Below are 25,001 nucleotides of genomic sequence, written 5' to 3' on the forward strand. Positions count from 1 at the left end.
TCCTCCAGCTAGGCATCCTCTCCTCCAGCTAGGCATCCTCTCCTCCAGCTAGGCATCCTCTCTCACCTCCAGCTAGGCATCCTCTCCTCCAGCTAGGCATCCTCTCCTCCAGCTAGGCATCCTCTCCTCCAGGTAGGCATCCTCTCTCTCCTCCAGCTAGGCATCCTCTCTCTCCTCCAGCTAGGCATCCTCTCCTCCAGCTAGGCATCCTCTCTCCCCTCCAGCTAGGCACCCTCTCTCCATCCTCTCTCCCCTCCAGCTAGGCATCCTCTCTCCATCATCTCTCCCCTCCAGCTAGGCACCCTCTCTCCATCCTCTCTCACCTTCAGCTAGGCATTCTCTCTCGCCAGCAGCTAGGCATCCTCTCTCCCCTCCAGCTAGGCTTCCTCTCTCTCTCCACCCTCCAGCTAGGCATCTGCTCTCACTTCCAGCTAGGCATCCTCTCTCACCTCCAGCTAGGCATCCACTCCTTCAGCTAGGCATCCTCTCCTCCAGCTAGGCATCCTCTCTCACCTCCAGCTAGGCATCCTCTCCTCCAGCTAGGCATCCTCTCCTCCAGCTAGGCATCCTCTCCTCCAGCTAGGCATCCTCTCTCACCTCCAGCTAGGCATCCTATCCTCCAGCTAGGCATCCTCTCCTCCAGCTAGGCATCCTCTCCTCCAGGTAGGCATCCTCTCCTCCAGGTAGGCATCCTCTCCTCCAGGTAGGCATCCTCTCTCTCCTCCAGCTAGGCATCCTCTCTCTCCTCCAGCTAGGCATCCTCTCTCACCTCCAGCTAGGCATCCTCTCTCACCTCCAGCTAGGCATCCTCTCTCACCTCCAGCTAGGCATCCTCTCTCTCCTCCAGCTAGGCATCCTCTCTCACCGCCAGCTAGGCATCCTCTCCTCCAGCTAGGCATCCTCTCCTCCAGCTAGGCATCCTCTCTCTTCTCCAGCTAGGCATCCTCTCTCACCTCCAGCTAGGCAGCCTCTCCTCCAGCTAGGCATCCTCTCCTCCAGCTAAGCATCCTCTCTCACCTCCAGCTAGGCATCCCCTCTCTCCTCCAGCAAGGCATCCTCTCTCCAGCTAGGCATCCTATCTCTCCTCCAGCTAGGAATCCTCTCTCCCCTCCAGCTATCTCTCCTCCAAATAGGCATCCTCTCTCCCTTCCAGCTAGGCATCCGCTCTCACCTCCAGCTAGGCATCCTCTCTCTCCTCCAGCTAGGCATCCTCTCTCCCCTCCAGCTATCTCTCCTCCAGCTAGGCATCCTCTCTCCCCTCCAGCTAGGCTTCCTCTCCCCCCTCCAGCTATCTCTCCTCAAGCTAGGCATCCTCTCTCCCTTCCAGCTAGGCATCCTTTCTCCCCTCCAGCTAGGCATCCGCTCTCACCTCCAGCTAGGAATCCTCTCTCTCCTCCAGCTAGGCATCCTCTCTCACCTCCAGCTATCTCTCCTCCAGCTAGGCATCCTCTCTCCCCTCCAGCTAGGCATCCTCTCTCACCTCCAGCTAGGCATCCTCTCTCACCTCCAGCTAGGCATCCTCTCTCACCTCCAGCTGTCTCTCCTCCAGCTAGGCATCCACTCTCACCTCCAGCTAGGCATCCTCTCTCACCTCCAGCTAGGCATCCTCTCTCACCTCCAGCTGTCTCTCCTCCAGCTAGGCATCCACTCTCACCTCCAGCTAGGCATCCTCTCTCACCTCCAGCTAGGCATCCACTCTCACCTCCAGCGAGGCATCCACTCTCACCTCCAGCGAGGCATCCGCTCTCACCTCCAGCTAGGCATCCGCTCTCACCTCCAGCTAGGCATCCGCTCTCTCCTCCAGCTAGGCATCCTCTCTCCCCTCCAGCTAGGCATCCTCTCTCCCCTCCAGCTAGGCATCCTCTCTCTCCTCCAGCTAGGCATCCTCTCTCCCCTCCAGCTATCTCTCCTCCAGCTAGGCATCCTCTCTCCCCTCCAGCTAGGCATCCTCTCTCACCTCCAGCTAGGCATCCTCTCTCACCTCCAGCTAGGCATCCACTCTGACCTCCAGCTAGGCATCCGCTCTCAACTCCAGCTAGGCATCCTCTCTCCCCTCCAGCTAGGCATCCTCTCTCCCTTCCAGATATCTCTCCTCCAGCTAGGCATCCTCTCTCCCCTCCAGCTAGGCATCCTCTCTCCCCTCCATCTATCTTTCCTCCAGCTAGGCATCCTCTATCCCCTCCAGCTAGGCATCCTCTCTCCCCTCCAGCTAGGCATCATCTCTCACCTCCAGCTAGGCATCCTCTCTCCCCTCCATTTATCTTTCCTCCAGCTAGGCATCCTCTCTCCCCTCCAGCTAGGCATCCTCTCTCCCCTCCATCTATCTTTCCTCCAGCTAGGCATCCTCTCTCCCCTCCAGCTAGGCATCCTCTCTCCCCTCCAGCTAGGCATCCTCTCTCTCCTCCAGCTAGGCATCCTCTCTCCCCTCCAGCTATCTCTCCTCCAGCTAGGCATCCTCTCTCCCCTCCAGCTAGGCATCCTCTCCCCCCTCCAGCTAGGCATTCTCTCCCCCCTCCAGCTATCTCTCCTCAAGCTAGGCATCCTCTCTCCCTTCCAGCTAGGCATCCTTTCTCCCCTCCAGCTAGGCATCCGCTCTCACCTCCAGCTAGGCATCCTCTCTCCCCTCCAGCTAGGCATCCTCTCTCCCCTCCAGCTAGGCATCCTCTCTCTCCTCCAGCTAGGCATCCTCTCTCCCCTCCAGCTATCTCTCCTCCAGCTAGGCATCCTCTCTCCCCTCCAGCTAGGCATCCTCTCTCACCTCCAGCTAGGCATCCTCTCTCACCTCCAGCTAGGCATCCACTCTGACCTCCAGCTAGGCATCCGCTCTCAACTCCAGCTAGGCATCCTCTCTCCCCTCCAGCTAGGCATCCTCTCTCCCTTCCAGATATCTCTCCTCCAGCTAGGCATCCTCTCTCCCCTCCAGCTAGGCATCCTCTCTCCCCTCCATCTATCTTTCCTCCAGCTAGGCATCCTCTATCCCCTCCAGCTAGGCATCCTCTCTCCCCTCCAGCTAGGCATCATCTCTCACCTCCAGCTAGGCATCCTCTCTCCCCTCCATTTATCTTTCCTCCAGCTAGGCATCCTCTCTCCCCTCCAGCTAGGCATCCTCTCTCCCCTCCATCTATCTTTCCTCCAGCTAGGCATCCTCTCTCCCCTCCAGCTAGGCATCCTCTCTCCCCTCCAGCTAGGCATCCTCTCTCTCCTCCAGCTAGGCATCCTCTCTCCCCTCCAGCTATCTCTCCTCCAGCTAGGCATCCTCTCTCCCCTCCAGCTAGGCATCCTCTCCCCCCTCCAGCTAGGCATTCTCTCCCCCCTCCAGCTATCTCTCCTCAAGCTAGGCATCCTCTCTCCCTTCCAGCTAGGCATCCTTTCTCCCCTCCAGCTAGGCATCCGCTCTCACCTCCAGCTAGGCATCCTCTCTCTCCTCCAGCTAGGCATCCTCTCTCCCCTCCAGCTATCTCTTCTCCAGCTAGGCATCCTCTCTCCCCTCCAGCTAGGCATCCTCTCTCACCTCCAGCTAGGCATCCTCTCTCACCTCCAGCTAAGCATCCACTCTCACCTCCAGCTAGGCATCCTCTCTCACCTCCAGCTAGGCATCCACTCTCACCTCCAGCGAGGCATCCGCTCTCACCTCCAGCGAGGCATCCGCTCTCACCTCCCACCTCCAGCGAGGCATCCGCCCTCACCTCCAGCGAGGCATCCGCTCTCACCTCCAGCTAGGCATCCGCTCTCACCTCCAGCTAGGCATCCGATCTCACCTGCAGCTAGGCATCCTCTCTCTCCTCCAGCTAGGCATCCTCTCTCCCCTCCAGCTATCTCTCCTCCAGCTAGGCATCCTTTCTCTCCTCCAGCTAGGCATCCTCTCTCACCTCCAGCTAGGCATCCTCTCTCACCTCCAGCTAGGCATCCTCTCTCACCTCCAGCTAGGCATCCACTCTCCACTCCAGCTAGGCATCCACTCTCCACTCCAGCTAGGCATCCTCTCTCCCCTCCAGCTAGGAATCCTCTCTCCCTTCCAGATATCTCTCCTCCAGCTAGGCATCCTCTCTCCCCTCCAGCTAGTCATCCTCTCTCCCCTCCATCTATCTTTCCTCCAGCTAGGCATCCTCTCTCCCCTCCAGCTAGGCATCCTCTCTCCCCTCCAGCTAGGCATCCACTCTCACCTCCAGCTAGGCATCCTCTCTCTCCTCCAGCTAGGCATCCTCTCTCCCCTCCTGCTATCTCTCCTCCAGCTAGGCATCCTCTCTCCCCTCCAGCTAGGCATCCTCTCTCCCCTTAAGCAAGCCCCAGCCCTGCGATCTCACTGAACATCTCTAGCTAGTGACCATTAGTGATGAAGATACACACTGTTCTTTTCATTTTTTAAACATTTTATCATCTCGCCTTCTCCTAATTATTTCCATCATTTAAAATGCAACTTCCTCTCTCGCACATACAGAACAGGGATGGGTGTAAGGTTCCCTCCATATGGAATTTTTGTTGGCTCGGAAACAGAAATGTGCTTATTATCAGATCAATTAACCGTCGCCTGATACAAGTACGGATCTGTCAGTTAATTAGATGAACCTTTGTAATGAATGAATGGCATTTTCAGATTCTCAGTACTCCTGGTGTATCTCCAGAATAACACGAATTTACACGGAGTGCTAATAATATTTCGATAATCAGAATAATGAAGCTGGAGTCAATTTGGTGTAGCATGACTTATGTATGTTTCCTAGTTACAGAGACATAAAGATAAGCAATGCTGGCATCATACAAGACTCTTTTCTGTTATCTGTTACAAGAAGAAATATTGCCCACAATTCACTAAGCTTATCTTCTGTCTTTAAAGGGGCACTATGGCGAAAAATTGTAAAATTTAAAATATGTGCAAACATAGACAAATAAGAAGTATGTTTCTTCCTGAGTAAAATGAGCCATAAATTACTTTCTTCTATGTTGCTGTCACTTACAGTAGGTAGTAGAACTCTGACAGAAGCGACTAGTCCATCTCTTCATAGGGGCTTCTCAGCAAGGCGTTTATTCTTTATTAATATATTCCCTAAAAAAGATTCAAACAATGATGCTGGCCAGCTTCCCTGCACGCTACCAGGGCCGGATTTGGGGAAAGGCCCCCCAAGGCCTGTTCCTAGGGCGCCAGAATGTACGAGAATCTAAAGGGCGGCAGGTGGTGGCAGGCTGATGACAAGTGCTGCTGTCACCAGCGCGGTAAGAAGAATCGCTCCGCAAATCAGCAGCCTCCCCCGCCCGCCCCTTTACAATGGCTTTGAGTAAGCCTCTCTTCCAGGCAGTGTGGGAGTCCCCCGTCCACCGGGAGATCGGCCGCCGCCAGATGCTATCCCCTGTCGACAATCCCCCCGCCCCCAGCAGGAGCCTGTGCGAATGTCTTCTCTCCCCCCAAACCCCTATAGAGAGCGGGAGCAGCAGAGTTACGTACCTCTCTCCAGACTTCCAGCGCTGCCGCCGAAGTTTTCTCTGTCAGCCGCCGCTGTGCATCTCTCCCTCTCCTGCTGGCGTCTCTCACATGTGACTCGCTGGCAAGTTACCGGTGAGTCACATGACAGGAGTCGCCAGCAGGAGAGGGAGAGATGCACGACGGCTGACAGCGGAAACTTTGGCGGCTGCGCTAGAAGTCTGGAGGCTGGAGAGGTACTCTGCTCCCGCCCTCTCTAGGGGTTTGGGGGGAGGAAGGGGTGCGGACAGTCGCCCTCCATGGAAAGGGGGGGTTGACAGAATCTGACTACGGGGGGGGGGGGGGAGGAGAGGGAGAGAATCCGACTACCTATACTAAGGGGGGGACGGGGACATGCCTGCTGGCTACCTATACTGGGGGGGGGGGGGAGGGGGATAAAATCTGACTACCTATACTAAGGGGGGGGGGGGGAACATGCCTGCTGGCTACCAATACTGGGGGTAGGGAGAGAGAATCTGACTACCTATACTAAGGGGGGGGGGGGGGGGACATGCCTGCTGGCTACCTATACTGGGGGGGGGGGGGGGAGGGGGAGAGAATCTGACTACCTATACTAAGGGGGGGGGACATGCCTGCTGGCTACCTATACTGGGGGGGGGGGGGGAGGCAGAGAGAATCTGACTACCAATACCAAGGGGGGGACATGCCTGCTGGCTACCAATACTGGGGGGAGGGGTAGAGAATCTGACTACCTATACTAAGGGGGAGGGGGGGGACATGCCTGCTGGCTACCAATACTGGGGGGAGGGGGAGAGAATCTGACTACCTATACTAAGGGGGGGGGGGGTGACATGCCTGCTGGCTACCTTTACTGGGGGGGGAAGGGGGAGAGAATCTGACTACCTATACTAAGGGGGGGGACATGCCTGCTGGCTTCCTATACTGGGGAGAGGGGTAGAGAATCTGACTACCAATACCAAGGGGGGGGGGGGGACATGCCTGCTGGCTACCAATACTGGGGGGAGGGGGAGAGAATCTGTCTACCTATACTAAGGGGGGGGGGGAACATGCCTGCTGGCTACCTATACTGGGGGGGGGGGAGAGAATCTGACTACCAATACCAAGGGGGGGACATGCCTGCTGGCTACCTATACTGGGGAGAGGGGTAGAGAATCTGACTACCAATACCAAGGGGGGGACATGCCTGCTGGCTACCTATACTGGGGGGGGGGGCAACTGGTGACAGAATCTGACTACCTATACTAAAGGGGGATGTGGCTACTGGCTACCTATACTGGGGGAGGGGAGAGAATCTGACTACATATACTAAGGGGGGACATGCCTGCTGGCTAGCTATACTGGGGGAAAGCAATACAGGATCACTTAAAATACAGTAGTGTAGTTTCACCCCTAATACAGTATCAGATACAATCTACACAGAATATATGACAGGGTTTTAAATGAACAAAGAGAGCTATAATGGGGGGGGGGGGGGGGGGGGGAGGGGGAGAGAATCTGACTACCTATACTAGGGGGGGGGGGGGGGGCGGCTGGTGACAGTGGGCCTTGGGCGGTAAAAGCTACAAATCCGGCCTTGCACGCTACACAGATTTTTGGCAGTTGGACAGAGCAACTGCCATTCACTAAGTGCTTTTGAAAATAAATAAATCCCTGAGAATCCCCTACTAAGAGATGGGCTAGTCCAAAACCTGTCGCTTCTGTCAGATTTCTGCTACCTACTGTAAGTGAAAGCAACATAGGAGAAAAGTACTTAATGGCTCATTTTACTCTGGAAAAACGTACTTCTTATTTGTCTATGTTTGAACATATTTTAAATTTTACAATTTTTTGCCAAAGCGTCCCTTTAACCACCCTGGCGTTCTATTAGAACGGCCAGGGCGGCCGCGCAACACATTTTTTTTATTTATTTTTTTAAATTAATTTAGTTAGCCTAGCGCTAGCTACATGATAGCCGCTGTGCAGCGGCATCCCCCCCCCACCCCTTCCGATCGCCTCCGGCGATCAGAGCAAACAGGTAATGTTTTTTTTTTATTATGAAAATCGGCCCACCAGCGCCAGAGCAATCCAGCGCAGCGGTCATGGACGAGCAGAGCTCATGCATACCGCTAAGCTGGTTAAGGACAGAATTCCTATTTTAAGGATTGCATGAGGTAAATTGCTTAGGGAATACTAAATGAATTATCACCATGAACAGTAAAAACAGCTTAGAATCATTATTAACCACCTTAGCGGTAGTGACGATTACCGCTGCAGTGGATATCTCCGGCCCCTGTGGGTCGATTTTGCTAAAAAAAATTTCATACACGCAGCTAGCTAGCTGCGTGTGGGGTCCGATCCCTGCTGCTCCGTGGCGATTCGTAAGGGAGCCCAGACCCCTTGCACAGCCTGGCCAATCAGTGCCAGGCTGCGCTATGGGGCTGGATCGGACACCCCCCCGACGCCATGACATGGATGACGTCATCCCGATCATCGCCATGGCGATGAGGGAAGCAAAGCAGAAAATCCCATTTACAACGGGATTTTCTGCTTGCTGTAAAAGCCGGCGGCGATCGAACTAGATGGGCAGATGCGCCCTCTAGTGGTGAATCATGTAGCTAACTGAAATTTAGCTACAATGATTCAGGAAAAAAAATTGAAAAAAAACTGTTTGCACGCCACCCTGGCGATTTTACTGTAACGCCAGGGTGGTTAAATCATAATTTTTGCACATACGCTTATGCGTTATTTTGCGTATATGCACATATATCTTTTCACATTTTTATCACTTTTATTTTTTGGTTCATTGGGAGTTTACCTTGTTTTATTCTTCTCACTTCCCTTTTTTTTCACCAGTTTTGTTATATAAGCCGTGCTCTATTTTTCATTTTGCGACCAGCTATTTTTCACTTGAAGGTTTTTTCCTCCATCTTTTGACCAGTTAGCATGGCACATACCATATATATATATATATTTAATTTTTTCACCTTGGGGTTTTTTTTTGTTTGTTTTTCATTTTTTCTGCCATCTTTCCTCCTTTTTTGCATTTTGCACATATACATATGACTGCTCAAGTTGCAGGGGTTATGCTTACATGCATGTAGGGGAATTTTATGTGTTTTTAATGTTTTTATAGCTAGTGTGTTTATACCAATAAAGTTTTTCTATTTTTTGCAACAAAAATTGAGTTTAGCCATTATATATTACCTATACAGATGGGTTCTGGTCTTTTTCTACTTAAACAACCTCTATACTGACTCAAACACAAATGCCTTATAGGGGCTTTACTGGGGGTCTAAGGTTTCTGTGCAGATGATGTTGCCCTTCTGGAAATCTCCACATGGATTGCCACCTCTGGTAATTAGAATAAGCTGAACTTCTCCTTCTTTAGAAAGGAGGTGACAGGTGATAAACACGTCTCTGTGCCGTGCCGCTTCTGCTTTGTGTGTGTGATGAGGTTGGATGACGGTTTTGTCACAGTCGATCTAACAGGCACTAATCATGTGGGTGGAAGGGGGCGGAGTTCTGATTTTCAGATGAAAAGTATCCCCTCCCCTTTCGAGGGTCTGAATGATGAGATGATTCCCTGTATGGTGGAATATACAGAGGATATAATCAGCGCGTCATGCCATAAACTTCCAGGAATTGACGCACTCGGGGAGCATTGCATTCCTAGCATCTGCTTATTATTGTGTCCCCTTCATGTGTCTAACATACAGTATAAAAAGATTCTTGTGTCATTTCTGCATCACAAAGTTTAATAAAGCCCTTGGCAGGAGAGTACGGATCACGTGTGTGATGGCGATTGCCTTATCTCTTCATATATCCAAGATTATTACTGGTACTACAAGTCTATGGCCCAGATCTACAAAATTGCAGACAAAAGGTGGCCATACATCGATTGACTTGGTGGCTCATTGACCATCCGCTTTGAAAATTATTGAATGTGTTGAAAATCGATGCAGCCAAGAGCATGCCTGATCGACTCATTTCGGGCCAAAATTGGCCGCATGTACTGATCAGACATGTTGCAAGATGTTGGGCCATCGTTGTCAATCAGGTGCATGGTGGTAATGTCAATTACCAGCATGGTCCCCCTTAAGGTCAAATGTGCCCCCCCAGTGCCCAGTTCACTATACTTCACCTGTCTGTGTACGCCGCTGGCTCCGGGCTCCGTCCGCAATCCACATGGTTGCCAGAGTAACGTGAGAGCGTGTGCACATGTATATGGTGGCAACCATGTGGGGCACGTGTTTTCAAATTGGGGATGGAGTCCGGAGCTAGCGTTGGACATGGACAGGTAAAGTATAGTAAACCGGGCACGGGGAGGGGGGGATAGGGGGGTTGGCACATTTGACCTTAGGCGGGACAATGTCGGGTCGGGGAGGCAGCGGATGTGGCATCGCAAGGCCGGTTCCTGATCGATTTCAGTATTTTGTTAGATGTATGGCTACCTTAAAGCAGCATACACACGTCAGATAAATATCTTTGTAAAACAAAAGCTAAACAATCGATCTGCTGAATGCAATGTGCATGAAATTTGCAAGCATCTAATTAATCACTAGGGGTGCAATTAACGAGAATCTGTTATGGAGGGCAAGTCTGCCATCCATTCAAGTAAAAGGTATGCACTGACTGCCAGGTATAATACAATGTGCAGTCAAAGATGCAGTTAAAGGTATGCAGTGACTGCAAACAGCTGTTTGTGTAGTGACAGCCGTGCTGGACTGGTGCGCACCATGACGAGAGTGCAGGTGATGGCGGCTTTCCAGCCCATATGGCCAGGTTGAGGTAGCTGCATGACAGAACAGTGACTGTCCAGCTGATCAAATTTGGTCTGTCCACAATGAAGCAACAACCTTTTTATCTTTGGTGTGCCACCCCCCGAGACACTCATATAGCCGGCGGTCATTGCTTCATTGTGATACGCAAGCCCCTTCACCGCGGCAAGGTAACGATCACAAAGGGAAATGGGCACATGTACATGCCTTTTGTTTTGTTGTTGCAGCCGCACTGCAGGCAGAAAAATTAGGCAGGCATGTACATGCACCAGAAAGATTACTGTAGCGGTCGCTGCTAGTAGTGGCCTTAAAAATTTAGGAATCCGCCTGGAGTCCTGGACCCTGTTGGTGGTGGCGGAGAAGGCAGTCAAGCGGCCTGCGGGCAGAGGTGCAGTGTGGGGAGCGACTTAGTCATGGGGCAGGCAGCCAGTCTGTCACACAGCGTGCAGGCAGAGATGTTGTGTGTGGGGACTGACTTAGTCTTCGGGCAGGCAGTCACATGACGTGCAGGCAGAGATGCTGTGTGTGGGGATTGACTTAGTCTTCGGTCGTGCAGTAGCCCTCCGGGATCCATGCCTCATTCATTTTGATAAAGGTGAGGTACTGAACACTTTTGTGATTTAGGCGACTTCTCTTCTCAGTGACAATGCCTCCAGCTGCACTGAAGGTCCTTTCTGACAGGACGCTTGAGGCAGGGCAAGATAGAAGTTGGATGGCAAATTGTGACAGCTCTGGCCACAGGTCAAGCCTGCGCACCCAGTAGACCAAGGGTTCATCGCCGCTGCTCGCAGTGTCTACATCCACAGTTAAGGCCAGGTAGTCGGCTACTTGCCGGTCCAGGCGTTGGTGGAGGGTGGATCCGGAAGCGCTAAGTCGAGACGTTGGACTAAAGAATGTCCGCATGTCCGACATCACCATGAGATCGCTGGAGCGTCCTGTCCTTGCCTGCGTGGACATGGTAGAAGGATTACTGGCAGTGTACCTTTATTGTGTTGTGCTGTGACATCACCCTTAAACGCATTGTAAAGCATAGTTGCCAGCTTGTTCTGCATGTGCTGCATCCTTTCTGCCTTCTGGTGAGTTGGTAACATGTCCGCCACTTTGTGCCTATACCAAGGGTCTAGTAGCGTGGCCACCCAGTACAGCTCATTTCCCTATAAGTTTTTTTTATACGGGAGTCCCTCAACAGGCTGGATAGCATGAAAAATGCCATCTGCACAAAGTTGGATGCAGACGTACTATCCATCTCCTCTTGCTCTTCCTCAGTGGTGTCAGGTAAGTCCTTCTCCTCCCCCAGCCACGAACAATACCACGGGAACGTCGAGCAGCACAAGCCCCCTGCGACGCCTGCTGCGGTTGTTCTTCTTCTGCCGCCTCCTCCTCCTCCTCCAAAGAAACATGCCGCCATACACTGCCACCAGCTGTTTCTGTCAACGAGCTCCCCCTGCTTCTTTCAGGAACTCGTCTCCTCCTACTTCTCTCTGACTCCCCCTCTGAACTTTCCCCCTGTTCATCTCCTCTATTGGTAACATACGTGGGATCTCTATCTTCGTCATTATCATATTCATCCTGCCCAGCTTCGTTTGCCTTAGACACCTCCAAAACTGCACCAACAGCAGGTACTTCATCATCCCCCTCCGCACACGTTACGTCCAGAGTGTCCCCTAACTCAGACATATGAGGTGGTGTAGATTGCTTAGCGCCTTCATCTGGTTGTAGCAATAATGGCTGTGCATCAGTGATTTCCCCACCAAATAACTCCTGCGAACTGTCAAATGCGGCGGATGTGGTACTTGGAGTAGCACTGGTGGCTGCGGAAAATGAGGTGTTCTGTGCTAAATAGTCAACCACGTCCTGACAAACTTTGGAGTTGATGGGACGTGCCTTCTTCTGAGCACTGTACTTTGGTCCAGGGCTGCACAAAATCACATCAGCACGACCTCGCACAGACCTGCCGGGTCGCCTTCCTCTGGGTCTGCCTCTACCTCTGCCTCTACCTGTTTTGTCAGTTTTGACCATATCGGGGGGGAGGGGGGGGGTGAAGTGAAAGATATGCACTGACTTGACTAATACAATGTGCAGTCACACAGGTGCAGTTAACAGGTATGCACAGAGTAGTATATCACACTGTGTGCACTCACGTAGGTATGTGGGTGCACAGAACACAACAGGTAGGTATATGCAGTGAGGAGGTGGGTGCACTGCACACAAAAGGTAGGCACCTCATCACTGCATATACCTACCTGTTGTGTTCAGTGCACCCACCTCATCACTGCATATACCTACCTGTTGTGTTCAGTGCACCCACCTCATCACTGCATATACCTACTTTTTGTGTTCAGTATGCAGTGATGAGGTGGGTGCAATGAACACAACAGGTAGGTATATGCAGTGATGAGGTGGGTGCACTGAACACAACAGGTAGGTATATGCAGTGATGGGTATTACAATGTGCACCTGTCACACACAGACAGGTAGCAGCCAGGCACAGTGACACTGTGTGCGCTCAACTCACGTAGGTAGGTGGGTGCACTGTGAACAACAGGTAGGTAGGTATATGCAGTAATGGGTATTACAATGTGTACATGTCAAACACAGACAGGCAGCGGACAGGCACAGTGACACTGCGTGCGCTCAACTCACGTAGGTAAGTGGGTGCACTGTGAACAACAGGTAGGTAGGTACTGTAGGTAGGTATATGCAGTAATAGGTATTACAATGTGCACCTGTCACACACAGACAGGTAGCGGACAGGCACAGTGACAATGAGTGCGCTCATGTTGTTGGGTGGGTGCACCATGAAACAACAGATAGGTATATGCAGCGACGGGTAATGTGCACCTGTCACACACACAGGTAGTCACTGAATGTGCTGGGCCTGGCAGTGGCACACACAGTATGAATTATCAAGGCTGTCTATGCAACACAAGTGTCAGTGGGACACACAGAAAAAAAATTGATCACAAGAACAAGATTAGCTCTCAAAAGAGCTGTTGTGGGGTGCTATTTTAGCAATAAGAATCAGCAAGGAGCAAGCTAAGGAGCCTACAAGAGCCTAACTAATCTTTCCCTATGAGAGAGTCTGCAGCAGCTGTCCCTTCGCTATTTATTGCAGGCACACGAGTGAGTAAAATGGCCGGCGATGCCTGCCTTTTTATAAGGGGGGAGTGGCTCCAGGAGGGAGTGTAGCCTGATTGGCTATAATGTGTGTGCTGACTGTGATGTAGAGGGTCAAAGTTGACCCTAATGGTGCACTATGGGGGTGAATCGAACTTCTGGTAAAGTTCGCGGCTCTCCGCGATCGCGAACCCCCGGAAGTTCGCCTGGAACCGCTCGCCGGCGAATCGTTCGGGCCATCTCTACAAATGAGACTTCTGCTCTGTACGGATGTCAGAACTGCTCCTTTGGGCTTGTTTCCGTGCAGCGCAGAGCCCCGTGGCATCACTCACTCCCTGCGGGGGACGGGGCTTGCGATCCCATTCATTATAATTAATGGGATCGCGGGCTGAAGCTCCCCGAAATGCAGGCAACCATGCACAGCGATTCAGTTGTGAATCGCCGGGCATAAATGGAAACGGCAGACAGTGCTGTCTATGCACTGTCTGCTGTCCCTGTGATCGCATATCCGCTATGTGGAAACGAGCCCATCCATCTAGCACCCACAACTGCCATTCGGGTGCAATTAAAATAGCATCGAATGTACCACCACCCTACTCAAGCACTGACACGTGGCAGCATTACCGGGTGGTGAAAGACTGTCTCATGTTGCGTCTGAGCCCAGCAACTGCTCAGATGCAACTCCATGGGGTTGCCACCTGTCCATAGTGTGCGCTGAGCACCTGCAAGCATCCGGCTGGTGGGGCCGCCTGTTACCTGTCACTGCCTGTTAGCTGCTTGTGGTAAAGAGGCCTTAGAAACATTTGTTAACAGGACTGAAGCAGCCCAGATGAAGAGTAGCATGCTGGGGTTGGTTTATGATGTGTGGAGAAACCTGGAGGACATAAGTGAAGATAAACCTGTCTGAATTTTGTGTTTTCTCCTGCAGACATCTCCACTGTACCAGAAACTACATCCACCTGAATCTCTTCACCTCCTTCATCCTGAGAGCCATCTCTGTCTTCATCAAAGACTCCGTCCTGAAGTGGATGTATAATATCGCCATCCATGACAACCAGTGGGAGGGGCTTATCTCCTATCAGGTATCACATGACCTACAGCAATGTATATACTGCTTATCCATTATATATTCAGCAGTATCATGCTTCAAGGCTGCTTTGGAGGCATCTTTTATAATATGTGTTATTGTGCCCTCCACACAATGCCCACTTTGTAATGCAGCACCCCTCCCCCCCCACCCCCCGCCACATCCTACTCCCAGGGCTGGTTCTAGACTGTTTACCGCCTGAGGCAAACTTGTAAATATGCCCCTCCCCAGCCGTGGGTGGTGGGGTCGCCGAGCTGGAGGGGGTAACGGTCAGGAAGGGGGTACTGGGCACATCGGCGGGGAGGGGGTCGGACCCCCCTCCCTCACCTGGGTCCCTCGATCTGCACTCTCCCTCTAGCTTTTAAAGTGCAGAAGCAGCGTATTAATAAGAGGCAGGGGGCGGGGATGACTCACCTCATCTGCGTTCCAATGTGCGTTCGCTGTCATCACTTCCTGCAATGCCGTCCACTTACAATACAGTGGGCGGCATTGCAGGAAGTGACGACAGTGAAACGCACCCTGGAACGTGGAAGAGATGAGTCATCCCCGCCCCCTGCCTCTTATTAATACGATGCTGCTGCTGCATTTTAAAAGCTAGAGGGGGAGCGCAGATCGGGGTCCCAGGTGAGGGAGGGGCCCCTCTCCCCGCCACTGTGCCCAATACTTCCTTCCTGCCCGCTACCTCCTCCAGCTCGGCGGCCCCCCACAGCCAGGTGGGTGCCGCCTTCTCCCTGGAGTTGCAGCCTTAGGAAGTCATTTCACCCTGCTTCATGGGTGAACCGGCCCTGCCTAATCCTCCCCCCACAGAGACTGGCATAGTGCACTGGTGACAGTCACCTCACCTCCCCTCAGACTCTTCTTCCTGCTCTGCGGTGTGGCTTCCATCATGTCATGTGATGCCATGTCTGTCTTCTTCCACTAGCAGAGTCTTTCAATGTCATATGATAACTAATGTTGAGATTGAATTTTGCATAATCGTAATTTTGCATCAATATTCGAAAAATGCAAAATTTAAACTTTGGGAACAAGACCAAATTGTTTTTGAGAAAAGTTAGAAAATTAAGAAAAAAGTTTTTTTATTACGTAAAATAAGGTAACACTTTGCTACAGGGCACTTTGATATATATTGCGATTCGAGTGCTAAATACATATTTTATACATTTTAAGAAAATGTGTTGGGCCCCCCTCCCAAGCTTCTTTACCCCCCGTAAGCTAGGTCTGAATTCTGGCTATACCAGCCTGCATGGGTGACAAGGGCTGAAAGAGGCTTGGGAAGGGGACCCCCACACTGTCTGCTTTCTTCTATGTATAAAATACATATACAGAACTTGGAAATAAATATTAACGTGTACCACAACCAAAAGTAATTTTGCTGAGTTTAAAAAAGCATTTTAAAATCGATTTTCTAGAAATATATTTTTATATATTTTTGACTTGTTCCCTCTATTCCTGCTAACAATTCTGGTTTGCGCAAATGTTTTTGTGCAAATCATTTACGACTGCCGCATTCATAATTTTGCGTAACATGCACAATTTACAAATGGATTACGCAAAATCAATTCAATTTTGAAACCAAAACTGACAAATTGGATGTAAGTTTTCAGTTAAGTGAAATTAGCTCATTACGTTCAGCTGATCAGACAAATCACATGCTTTCCCATGAGTTCTCCTAGACGTGACCATCACTGATATACACATACTTGATTAGCGGTTGCTTTTTTCAGCATAGCACTAACATTAACCCAGTAATGCTTGTGGCACTAAGGGTTAACATGTGGTGCTCACCCGGTGGTAGTATCTGTGCTACCTGCGCTCGGCAACTTTACCGTACTATGGTGCATTAGGCTTATTGAATACTATGAACAGATTTGGCAGTCAAGCTCTCCTACTACATGGAAGTTGTAAATTTGACTAATCAATGGCCAATCAAAATTGGATGTGTGTGCCAGGCTTTACTCCTTTGCAGCACCTGGACCAATCTGATGACTGTCAGGAAGGAGGTGAACTCCTCCTATCTGACAGGCTTTGTTTATGTCTAATTTACATTGTGGTTATAATCAGGCCTTGTGGTTGAGTATTTGGCACCACTCTTTCTTGCAGGAGTCACTGAGCTGTCGGCTGGTCTTCGTCATGATGCAATACTGCGTGGCGGCCAACTATTACTGGCTGCTTGTGGAAGGGATCTACCTGCACACCCTGCTGGTCCTGTCCGTCTTCTCTGAACAGAGACTCTTCTGCTTCTACCTGTGCATCGGATGGGGTGAGTACTGCCGACCCACCATACAGTCTATGTACAAACAGCAAAGTGAGCGAGCTGAAATAATGTTTGCTGAGATTCCTTGCAATTCAAATGGCTGAACTGAGAGAATTACCCAAAAGCGCTAGGCTGATGAAAGTAAGTGGACTGGAGGCAAACCCACAGGAGCCATTCCAATTAGATAAATCACAGTCACGGATTTTTGAAATATTTGTGCTCCATGCGTGTTTTGTGCATACAGTGCATTTAGATCATACATGTTAAACCCTGGCCCGTGGGTCAAATCTGGCCCTCAGATCCATTAAATTTGGCCCTTTAGTGGTTTCCCCACTTTGCATTATGTTTGGCCCACTCTAGACCACCAGAGAAGCTATATTGGAGGTGAAGCCCTAGAACACCAGGGAAGCCATATGGGGTGGTAGGGGGAAAGCACTAAAAACTAGGGAACTGTATAGGAGAGGGTGGGGGCCTCTAGACACCAGTGAACTGTATAGGAGAAGGACGACCACTAGACACCAGGGAACTGTATAATGGAGGGAGGGGGCCATCAGACACCCTGGAACTTTATAAGGGAGGAGGTGGCCGGTAGACATTGAGGTTGGCCCGCGACTTGGTACCAGTGTACAATTTTGAGCCCACTTTCTATTCGAGTTTGACATCCTGATTTAGATGCTCTACGCTGTCATGCCTCAAACCACCCGCCGCACTGTGAACCCCACAGAGGTGGTGCATCAGGGGTGTAACTACAGGGGAGCAATCCCTGCGACTGCAGAGGGGCCCAGAGCTGTAAGGGGGCCCCAACTACTACTTCACACCCTCTGATAACGGGGTCCATCCTTCAGATCAGGCTTTTTTGTGGCTACACTTGTAACGTGTGTGAAGATTATAGGCTTCATTTATGACCCCTGCAAAATGAGCCCCCAGGCTGTGAGGGTCACAAGGTGTATACAAAGGAAGGGTGTGAACATTAGGGGGCCCCATCAAAGATTTGCTGGGGGCCCCATGATTTATAGTTACTCCCCTGTAGTGCATTGTAGTGTACAACGCAGCACTGTGAACGTGGCCTTACTCTTCCAAAAAAATAAGACAAGACACAGAACATTTACCATACATACTCGAATACAAGTCGACTTTGTATATAACTCGACTCCATTATTTGACCCTCTTAATCTGGAATTTTTTATTGACTCAAGTATAAGTCTACCCAGCGAAGTTAAATGACTGCACTTGAGGACCAAGACGGGTTAATGACTGCACTGGATACAGTATTGCAGCCATTAACCCCTTCTGTCCCTTAAAGTGAACCACAGACTGAGCACCCTCATGTATTTTTCCATATATATCAGTGGGAACATTAGAGAAAATACCTACCCTGCTCTCTGTTTCATTCTTCACTGCACAGCTTGCTTCTTATTAGCCCTGATAAAATCCCCGTCTGAGCATTCAGTCTGGCTTTGCTCAGGAATCATTATAGCTGAGTCATTAGAGCAGAGCCAGAAGGGGGCAGGCTTGGGCTTGAAAATACATCAGAGAAGACAGACTCAGCTATAATGATTCCTGAGCAAAGCCAGACTGAATGCTCATTTGGGGATTTTATCAGGGCTGATAACAAGCAAGCTGAACAGTGAAGAATGAAACAGAGAGCAGGGTAGGAGTTTTCTCTAATGTTCCCACTGACATATATGGTAAAATACATGAGGGTGCTTCATCTCTGGTTCATTTTAAGTGCAGCCAATAACTCCTCCAGACCCCCAAGTGCAGCAGTTATTTACTCCCTCTCCTGCAGCCCAGTATTTCCCCCGCCCCCTTTCCTGGTTAATTTTTGTGGCCTGGACTTTCAGACCTGTGTTTTCTTGGCATTTCCTTTTCTTAAGAAGTTTCACTAACCACTGGGTAAATTGCTGCAAATGGGAATGTCACTATTAGTACATCCATTAGTCAGTGTGCTCAGTGTTGCCCATGACTCGTGTATAAGTCGACCCCTATACTTTTATTGAGTCGACCTAAATTTCTTATACTCGAGTATATATGGTATATCAAGCTTTTCTCCTGGAGGACTCAAATCGCCAGAGCTTCAGCTACTAGGACGCGCTCAGTAATCAGTGACAGTGTCAGGGAGTTTTGCCCAAGGTCTCCTCACTGAATAGGTGCTGGCTTAATTAACAGGATGAGGCAAGATTTGAACCATGGTCACCTGTGTCAGAGGCATAGACCTTAACCAGAACACTATAAGAGTTTCACATTAAATCCTGCTTGTCGCCAGTTTGGAATCTTCACATAAAACTCAAAAACCGCCTTCTTTTCATTCTGGAATTTGACAGATGAGTTCTCAGAAGAAAATGGGGTGGGTGGTTTGGGGTCCTGACTGACAAGCACAGGCGTATAATGTTCAGTAGTTCTACCTCATACCCTTATACTTAGTGGAGCAGGAGGTATACTGTATATGAATAAATAATATAAAAATATTATGTACTAGCGGACCCGCGGCGTAGCATATGTTGCATAAGAGGGTAGCAGGCAGGAAGGGGATATTGGGCACAGCGGCGGGGAGGGGGTCGGACCCCCCCTCCCTCACCTGGGTCCCCCATCTGCACTCCCCCTCCAGCTTAAGCTCAGCAGCAGCCTCCGCCGCTATTAGTAAGAGGCAGCGGGCGGGGATGACTCACCTCTTCCGTGTTCCAGTGTGCGTTCCACTGTCGTCACTTCCTGCAATGCCACCAATTGTATTGTAAGTGGACGGCATTGCAGGAAGTGACGACAGTGGAACGCATGCTGGAACGCGGAAGAGGTGAATCATCCCCGCCCGCTGCCTCTTACTAATAGCGGTGGCTGCTGCTGAACTTAAGCTAGAGGGGGAGCGCAGATGGGGGACCCAGGTGAGTGCCTTCCTGCCCGCTACCCCCTCCAGCTCGGCTACAAGTGTAGGACCGTCCCTGGGGGCAGGGAGCTACTTCTTCTTGCTTGGACCGGCCCCTTCTTCTTGCTTGGACCGGCCCTGGGGGCAGGGTGCTACTTCTTATTCTTGCTTGAAGGTTGAGGCACTTAGCCTATTATATATATAGACTGCCACAGAAGCTGCTGTATATAATCTAAAATAAAAATTATAATAATCAGTGTCCCAGAAGCCCCAAAGGATCATGGGAAACCCTGAGTTTTTTTTCTTAAAGACCACTATCGCGAAAATCATAACATTTTAAATACATGTAAACCCATACGAATAAGAAGTACATTTCTTCCAGAGTAAAATGAGACGGAAATTACTTTTCTCCTATGTTGCTGTCACTTACAGTAGGTAATAAAAATCTAACAGAACCGACAGGTTTTGAACTAGTCATTTCCTCATGGGGGGTTCTCAGGGTTTTCGTTATTTTCAAAAATACTTAGTGAATGGCAGTTGCTCCGTCCAACTTCCCAAAAAATGTGCAGCCAGCATCTTTGTATAAATCCTTTTTTTCGCGATTGTGGTCCTTTAAAGCAAACCTGCAGAGGAAAAAACTTATGATTATGATTATGAATTGTAAGTGTAGTATGGATAACAAAAAGAACATCAGTAGCAAAGAAAGAGTCTCATATTTTTTATATTCAGTTACATAGCTTTATTTATAACATTGGATCATTCTGTCATATTTGCAGTTTACAAACTAAACTCTGTATTTTAAAGGGAACCTGAGGTGAGCGGGATTTGGAGGCAGCCATATTTATTTCCTTGTAAACAATTCCAGTTGCCTGGCAGTCCTGTTGATATTCTGGCATAAGTAGTGTCTGAGTCGAAACCCTGGAACAGACATATGGCTAATTTAGTAAAACCTGGGTCAGCTGAGTCAGAGTACCTGATGATCTGCTGCCAGGGCTGCTTTTCTCATGAAGCATGGTGAATAGAGATGTCACGAACATAGAATTTTCCGTTTCCGTTTTTTAACTCTTCCTCTACTGTAAAATAACATGAGACTCTTTTCTTTACTACTAATGTTTTATTTCTTAAGCAGGCCATACACTGGTTGATTTTAGCCATCGATCGACAGCCGATTCGACCGTTTTGATCAAATCGGCTAGAAATCGATGCAGCAGAAAGCATGATTGATCAGCAGATCGATAGATTTCCGCACAATTTCGATTGATTTCATCGATTGGTCCAGATGGAAAATCTGGGTCAATCGGCTGCTGGCAGCCAATCGATGGCCCATAGGGTTGTATTGGATCGAATGGTGTAACACTGCATTTCGATCGAATTTCAATCGATTTCATTCTGAAATCTATTGAAATTTGTTTCCTACTGTGTGGCACACATCAGATACATTCCTGTCAGATACAACCAGATAGGCATCTGACAGAAATCTATCTGATAGTCGAATCTGCTGCAAATCTATCAGTGTATGGCCACCTTAAAGTGAACCTAAAGCCACACAAAAAAAATGAGATTTACTTACCTGGGGCTTTCCTCAGCCCCCTGCAGCCGATCGGTGCCCTCGCAGCCCCGCTCTGACGCTCCAGGACCCGCCGGCGAACACTTCCGGTTTGGCCGTCACCGGCCGACAGGCATGGGAACGCGAGTGATTGTTCGCGTTCCCAGCCTGTATATCGCCCCCTATGCTGCTATTGTGGCCTCCTGGTATACAGGCTGGGAACGCGAACAATCACTCGCGTTCCCATGCCTGTCGGCCGGTGACAGCCAAACCGGAAGTGTTCGCCGGCGGGTGCAGAGGCATCGGAGCGAAGCTGCGAGGGCACCGATCGGCTGCAGGGGGCTGAGGGAAGCCCCAGGTGAGTAAATCTCATTTTTTTTTTGTGTGGCTTTAGGTTCACTTTAAGCTGCACTACACATACAATTCATTATCTCATAAGTTTACTTTCGCTTCAGATTTGCTTTAAATACAGGACTGCTGAATGAATATGAGTCTTCCCTGCAGAGCCTCCAGCTGCTCTCATCTTGCTACATTTTAGAAAAAGAAATAACTGCAATGCTTCCAGAATTACCGTATTTTTTGGACTATAAAACACTCCTGACCATAAGAGACACTTAGGTTTAGAGGACAAAAACCAGGGGGGGAAATATATACTAAACATCCATGGTGAAGGGGCAGCTTGTAGATTATGCCCCCTTTGTACGTCATGCCCCCTTGTACCTCTTGTGTCTCCCTGTGTCCTCCTCTGTCCCCCTTGTATCCGCCTCTGTCCTCCTTGTGTCCTCCTCTGTCCTCCTTGTGTCCTCCTCAATGCCCCTTTGTGTACCCCATGTGTCCTCCTCTGTCCTCCTCTATGCCCCTTTGTGTACCCCATGTGTCCTCCTCTGTCCTCCTCTATGCCCCTTTGTGTACCCCATGTGTCCTCCTCTGTCCTCCTCTATGCCCCTTTGTGTCCCCGTGGGTCCTCCATTTGTCCCCCTGTGTCCTACTCTGTTTGGGCACAGTACAGGGAGCCCCCGACATTGCGGTGGGTTGGAGGTTTGTATTGGCAGCGTTCACAAGTCAGGAACTCCCTGCATTTGGACTTTAAAACGTGGTGACTTTTTTTACCCCAATTTTGGGGGAGAAAAGGTGAGTCTTATAGTCCAAAAAATACAGTAAGTTCAAGTGAACTCGCTGCAATTTGAGAGATCGCAATTTGTCATAACATTTTCTAAAATCTCTGTATAACATTTAGTAGACTTGACATTTTTTATACACACTTATTACTTTACTTTTTATTAGTTTTTTTTTCTTGAAAACCATAATCACCGCTCAGCTAATGTATATAAAGGCATCGCATTATTCATGCGTTGGTACGCGATCTGCAAATTTTTATTGCCCATTTTCTGCATACACCAAATGAAGTAAATTTACAAGAAAGTGTATCTGATTAAATTAAAAACTGAACAATATAGGTAGGGATACTCATTTGGATATTTCTGATCAGAACTCAGAAATTGGATTTCTACAGAAATATATATATATATATATATATATATATATATATATATATATATATATATATATATATATATATATATATATATATATATATATATATATAGATGGGAGGGTTGACGGGTTGGGGCACCGAGTGAGTTGCTGCAAATTTTGGGGGATTTTTGAGGAAAAGGGGTTCTCAGCATGTGGACATAGCGAACCGTTATGAAACTCTATACTCTATACAGTGCTGCAGAATATGTCAGTGCTATATAAATACACAATAATAATATGTTAGGGCATTAGACTGTAACTATGGTACAATTAGATTGTGAGCTCCTCTGAGGACAGTAGGAAAAGGGGGACATACGAAAGAGGGGGATGCATAGGAAGGGGGGGGGGGGGGGGAATAAAGATGTAGAGGCACAAGATAGAGAGTCTGGTGGGAGAGAAGAAATGGCAGGAACACCTCTCACCAGGACTGCAGATATCACCAGTGCTCTGAAAAAAGGAAAGGGTAGTGGGGAAGACAACAGAGTGGGAGGGTGAGTTGGGGAAAAAAGATAAGATTACCTGCAATCAAGCGAATCTAAATTACCTGGAGCCTGCTTCTCTGCTCACTACAGAAGTCGGCTGTCAGCACCTGTATCACTGGCTTCTGCAACAGCAGACTGCACTGCATTATTAATTAATTACTCTGATCAGGATAAATAATCAGTAGTCTAGGACACTCTGGTATTACAGCAGCCAGTGCACATGGCTACTAATGACAGGCAACTTCTGAAGCACTAAACCAGGAGTAGGGAACCTTTTTGGCTGAGAGAGCCATAAACACGACATATTTTAAAATGTAATTCCATGAGAGCCATACAATATGTTTATAACAAAATACAAGGAAATGTGTTTTTTTTGTAAAACCATTACTTTTAAAGTACAATACATGTCTGAATTCTCTTTAATTACGTTGTTATGCAGTTGCTAACGGTTAGGCTGGTCAGGTTGCAGGGTGGGAGGCAGGTCAGGATGCAGGGTGGGGGGAGGCAGGTAAGGTTGCAGGGTGGGGGGAAGCAGGTAAGGTTGCAGGGTGGGAGAAGGCTGGTCAGGTTGCACGGTGGGGGGAGGCAGGTCAGGATGGGAGCAGGAGGTCAGCTTGCAGGGTGGGGGGAGGCAGGTAAGGTTGCAGGGTGGGAGATGGGGGGATGCTGGTCAGGATGCATGGTGGGGGGAGGCAGGTCAGGATGGGAGCAGCAGGTCAGGTTGCAGGGTGGGTGGAGGCAGGTCAGGATGCTGGGTGGGGGGAGGCAGGTAAGGTTGCAGAGTGGGAGATCGGGGGATGCTGGTCGAGATGTAGGGTGGGGGGAGGCAGGTCAGGATGGGAGCAGCAGGTCAGGATGCAGGGTGGGGAGAGGCAGGTCAGGATGGAAGCAGCAGGTCAGGTTGCAAGGTGGGAGGCAGGTCAGGATGCAGGGTGGGGGGAGGCAGGTCAGGATGGGAGAAGCAGGTCAGGTTGCAGGGTGGGGGGAGGCAGGTCAGGATGGGAGCAGCAGGTCAGGATGGGAGCAGCAGGTCAGGCTGCAGGGTGAGGGAAGCAGGTCAGGTTGCAGGTCAGGATGCAGGGTGGGAGGCAGGTCAGGATGGGAGCAGCAGGTCAGGCTGCAGGGTGGGGGAAGCAGGTCAGGTTGCAGGTCAGGATGCAGGGTGGGGGGAGGCAGGTCAGGATGGGAGCAGCAGGTCAGGCTGTAGGGTGGGGGGAGGCAGGTCAGGATGCAGGGTGGGGGGATGCAGGTCAGGATGGGAGCAGCAGGTCAGGCTGCAGGGTGGGGGAAAGCAGGTCAGGTTGCAGGTCAGGATGCAGGGTGGGGTAGGCAGGTCAGGATGGGAGCAGCAGGTCAGGCTGCAGGGTGGGGGAAGCAGGTCAGGATGCAGGGTGGGGGGAGGCAGGTCAGGATGGGAGCAGCAGGTCAGGCTGCAGGGTGGGGGAAGCAGGTCAGGATGCAGGGTGGGGGGAGGCAGGTCAGGATGGGAGCAGCAGGTCAGGCTGCAGGGTGGGGGGAGGCAGGTCAGGATGCAGGGTGGGGGGAGGCAGGTCAGGATGGGAGCAGCAGGTCAGGCTGCAGGGTGGGGGGAGGCAGGACAGAATGCTGGTTGGGACAGGCAGATCAGGATGGGAGCGGCAGGTCGCTCATGGTGTGGAGAAGTAGTTAACAAGGTGATAATGCTTGGTGGGGGGGAGGCAGTGAGGTGCTGGGTGGCAGGTTAAATAATCTAATAGTGCTGTATTGTGAGAGACAGCACACTCACCAGGCCAGGCAGCGTCCAACAGCGCGGAGTTCCACAGCGCGGGCTTGGCTGACGAGATCACTGGCCGCAAGTCCCTGCCCTCCGCCAATGAAATCCATCGTAACCATGGGGGCGGAGCTACAATACACTGGCCGCTGCGACTGAAGGAGGCGGTGTACAG

General features: G+C 50.2%; 1 protein-coding gene across 1 annotated transcript in view; it reads left to right on the forward strand.

Annotated features, from left to right (window-relative positions):
- Positions 1–25,001, forward strand: part of GLP1R (glucagon like peptide 1 receptor) — a 293,472-nt gene that overhangs the window by 127,340 nt on the left and 141,131 nt on the right. Inside the window, exons 7-8 of the mRNA XM_068233438.1 lie at positions 14,240–14,393; positions 16,499–16,658. Coding sequence (XP_068089539.1) covers positions 14,240–14,393; positions 16,499–16,658 — 314 coding nt within the window. The remainder of the gene's footprint in view (positions 1–14,239; positions 14,394–16,498; positions 16,659–25,001) is intronic.

The sequence above is a fragment of the Hyperolius riggenbachi genome, chromosome 4, assembly GCF_040937935.1.
Source record: "Hyperolius riggenbachi isolate aHypRig1 chromosome 4, aHypRig1.pri, whole genome shotgun sequence".
Taxonomy (NCBI): Eukaryota; Metazoa; Chordata; class Amphibia; order Anura; family Hyperoliidae; genus Hyperolius; species Hyperolius riggenbachi.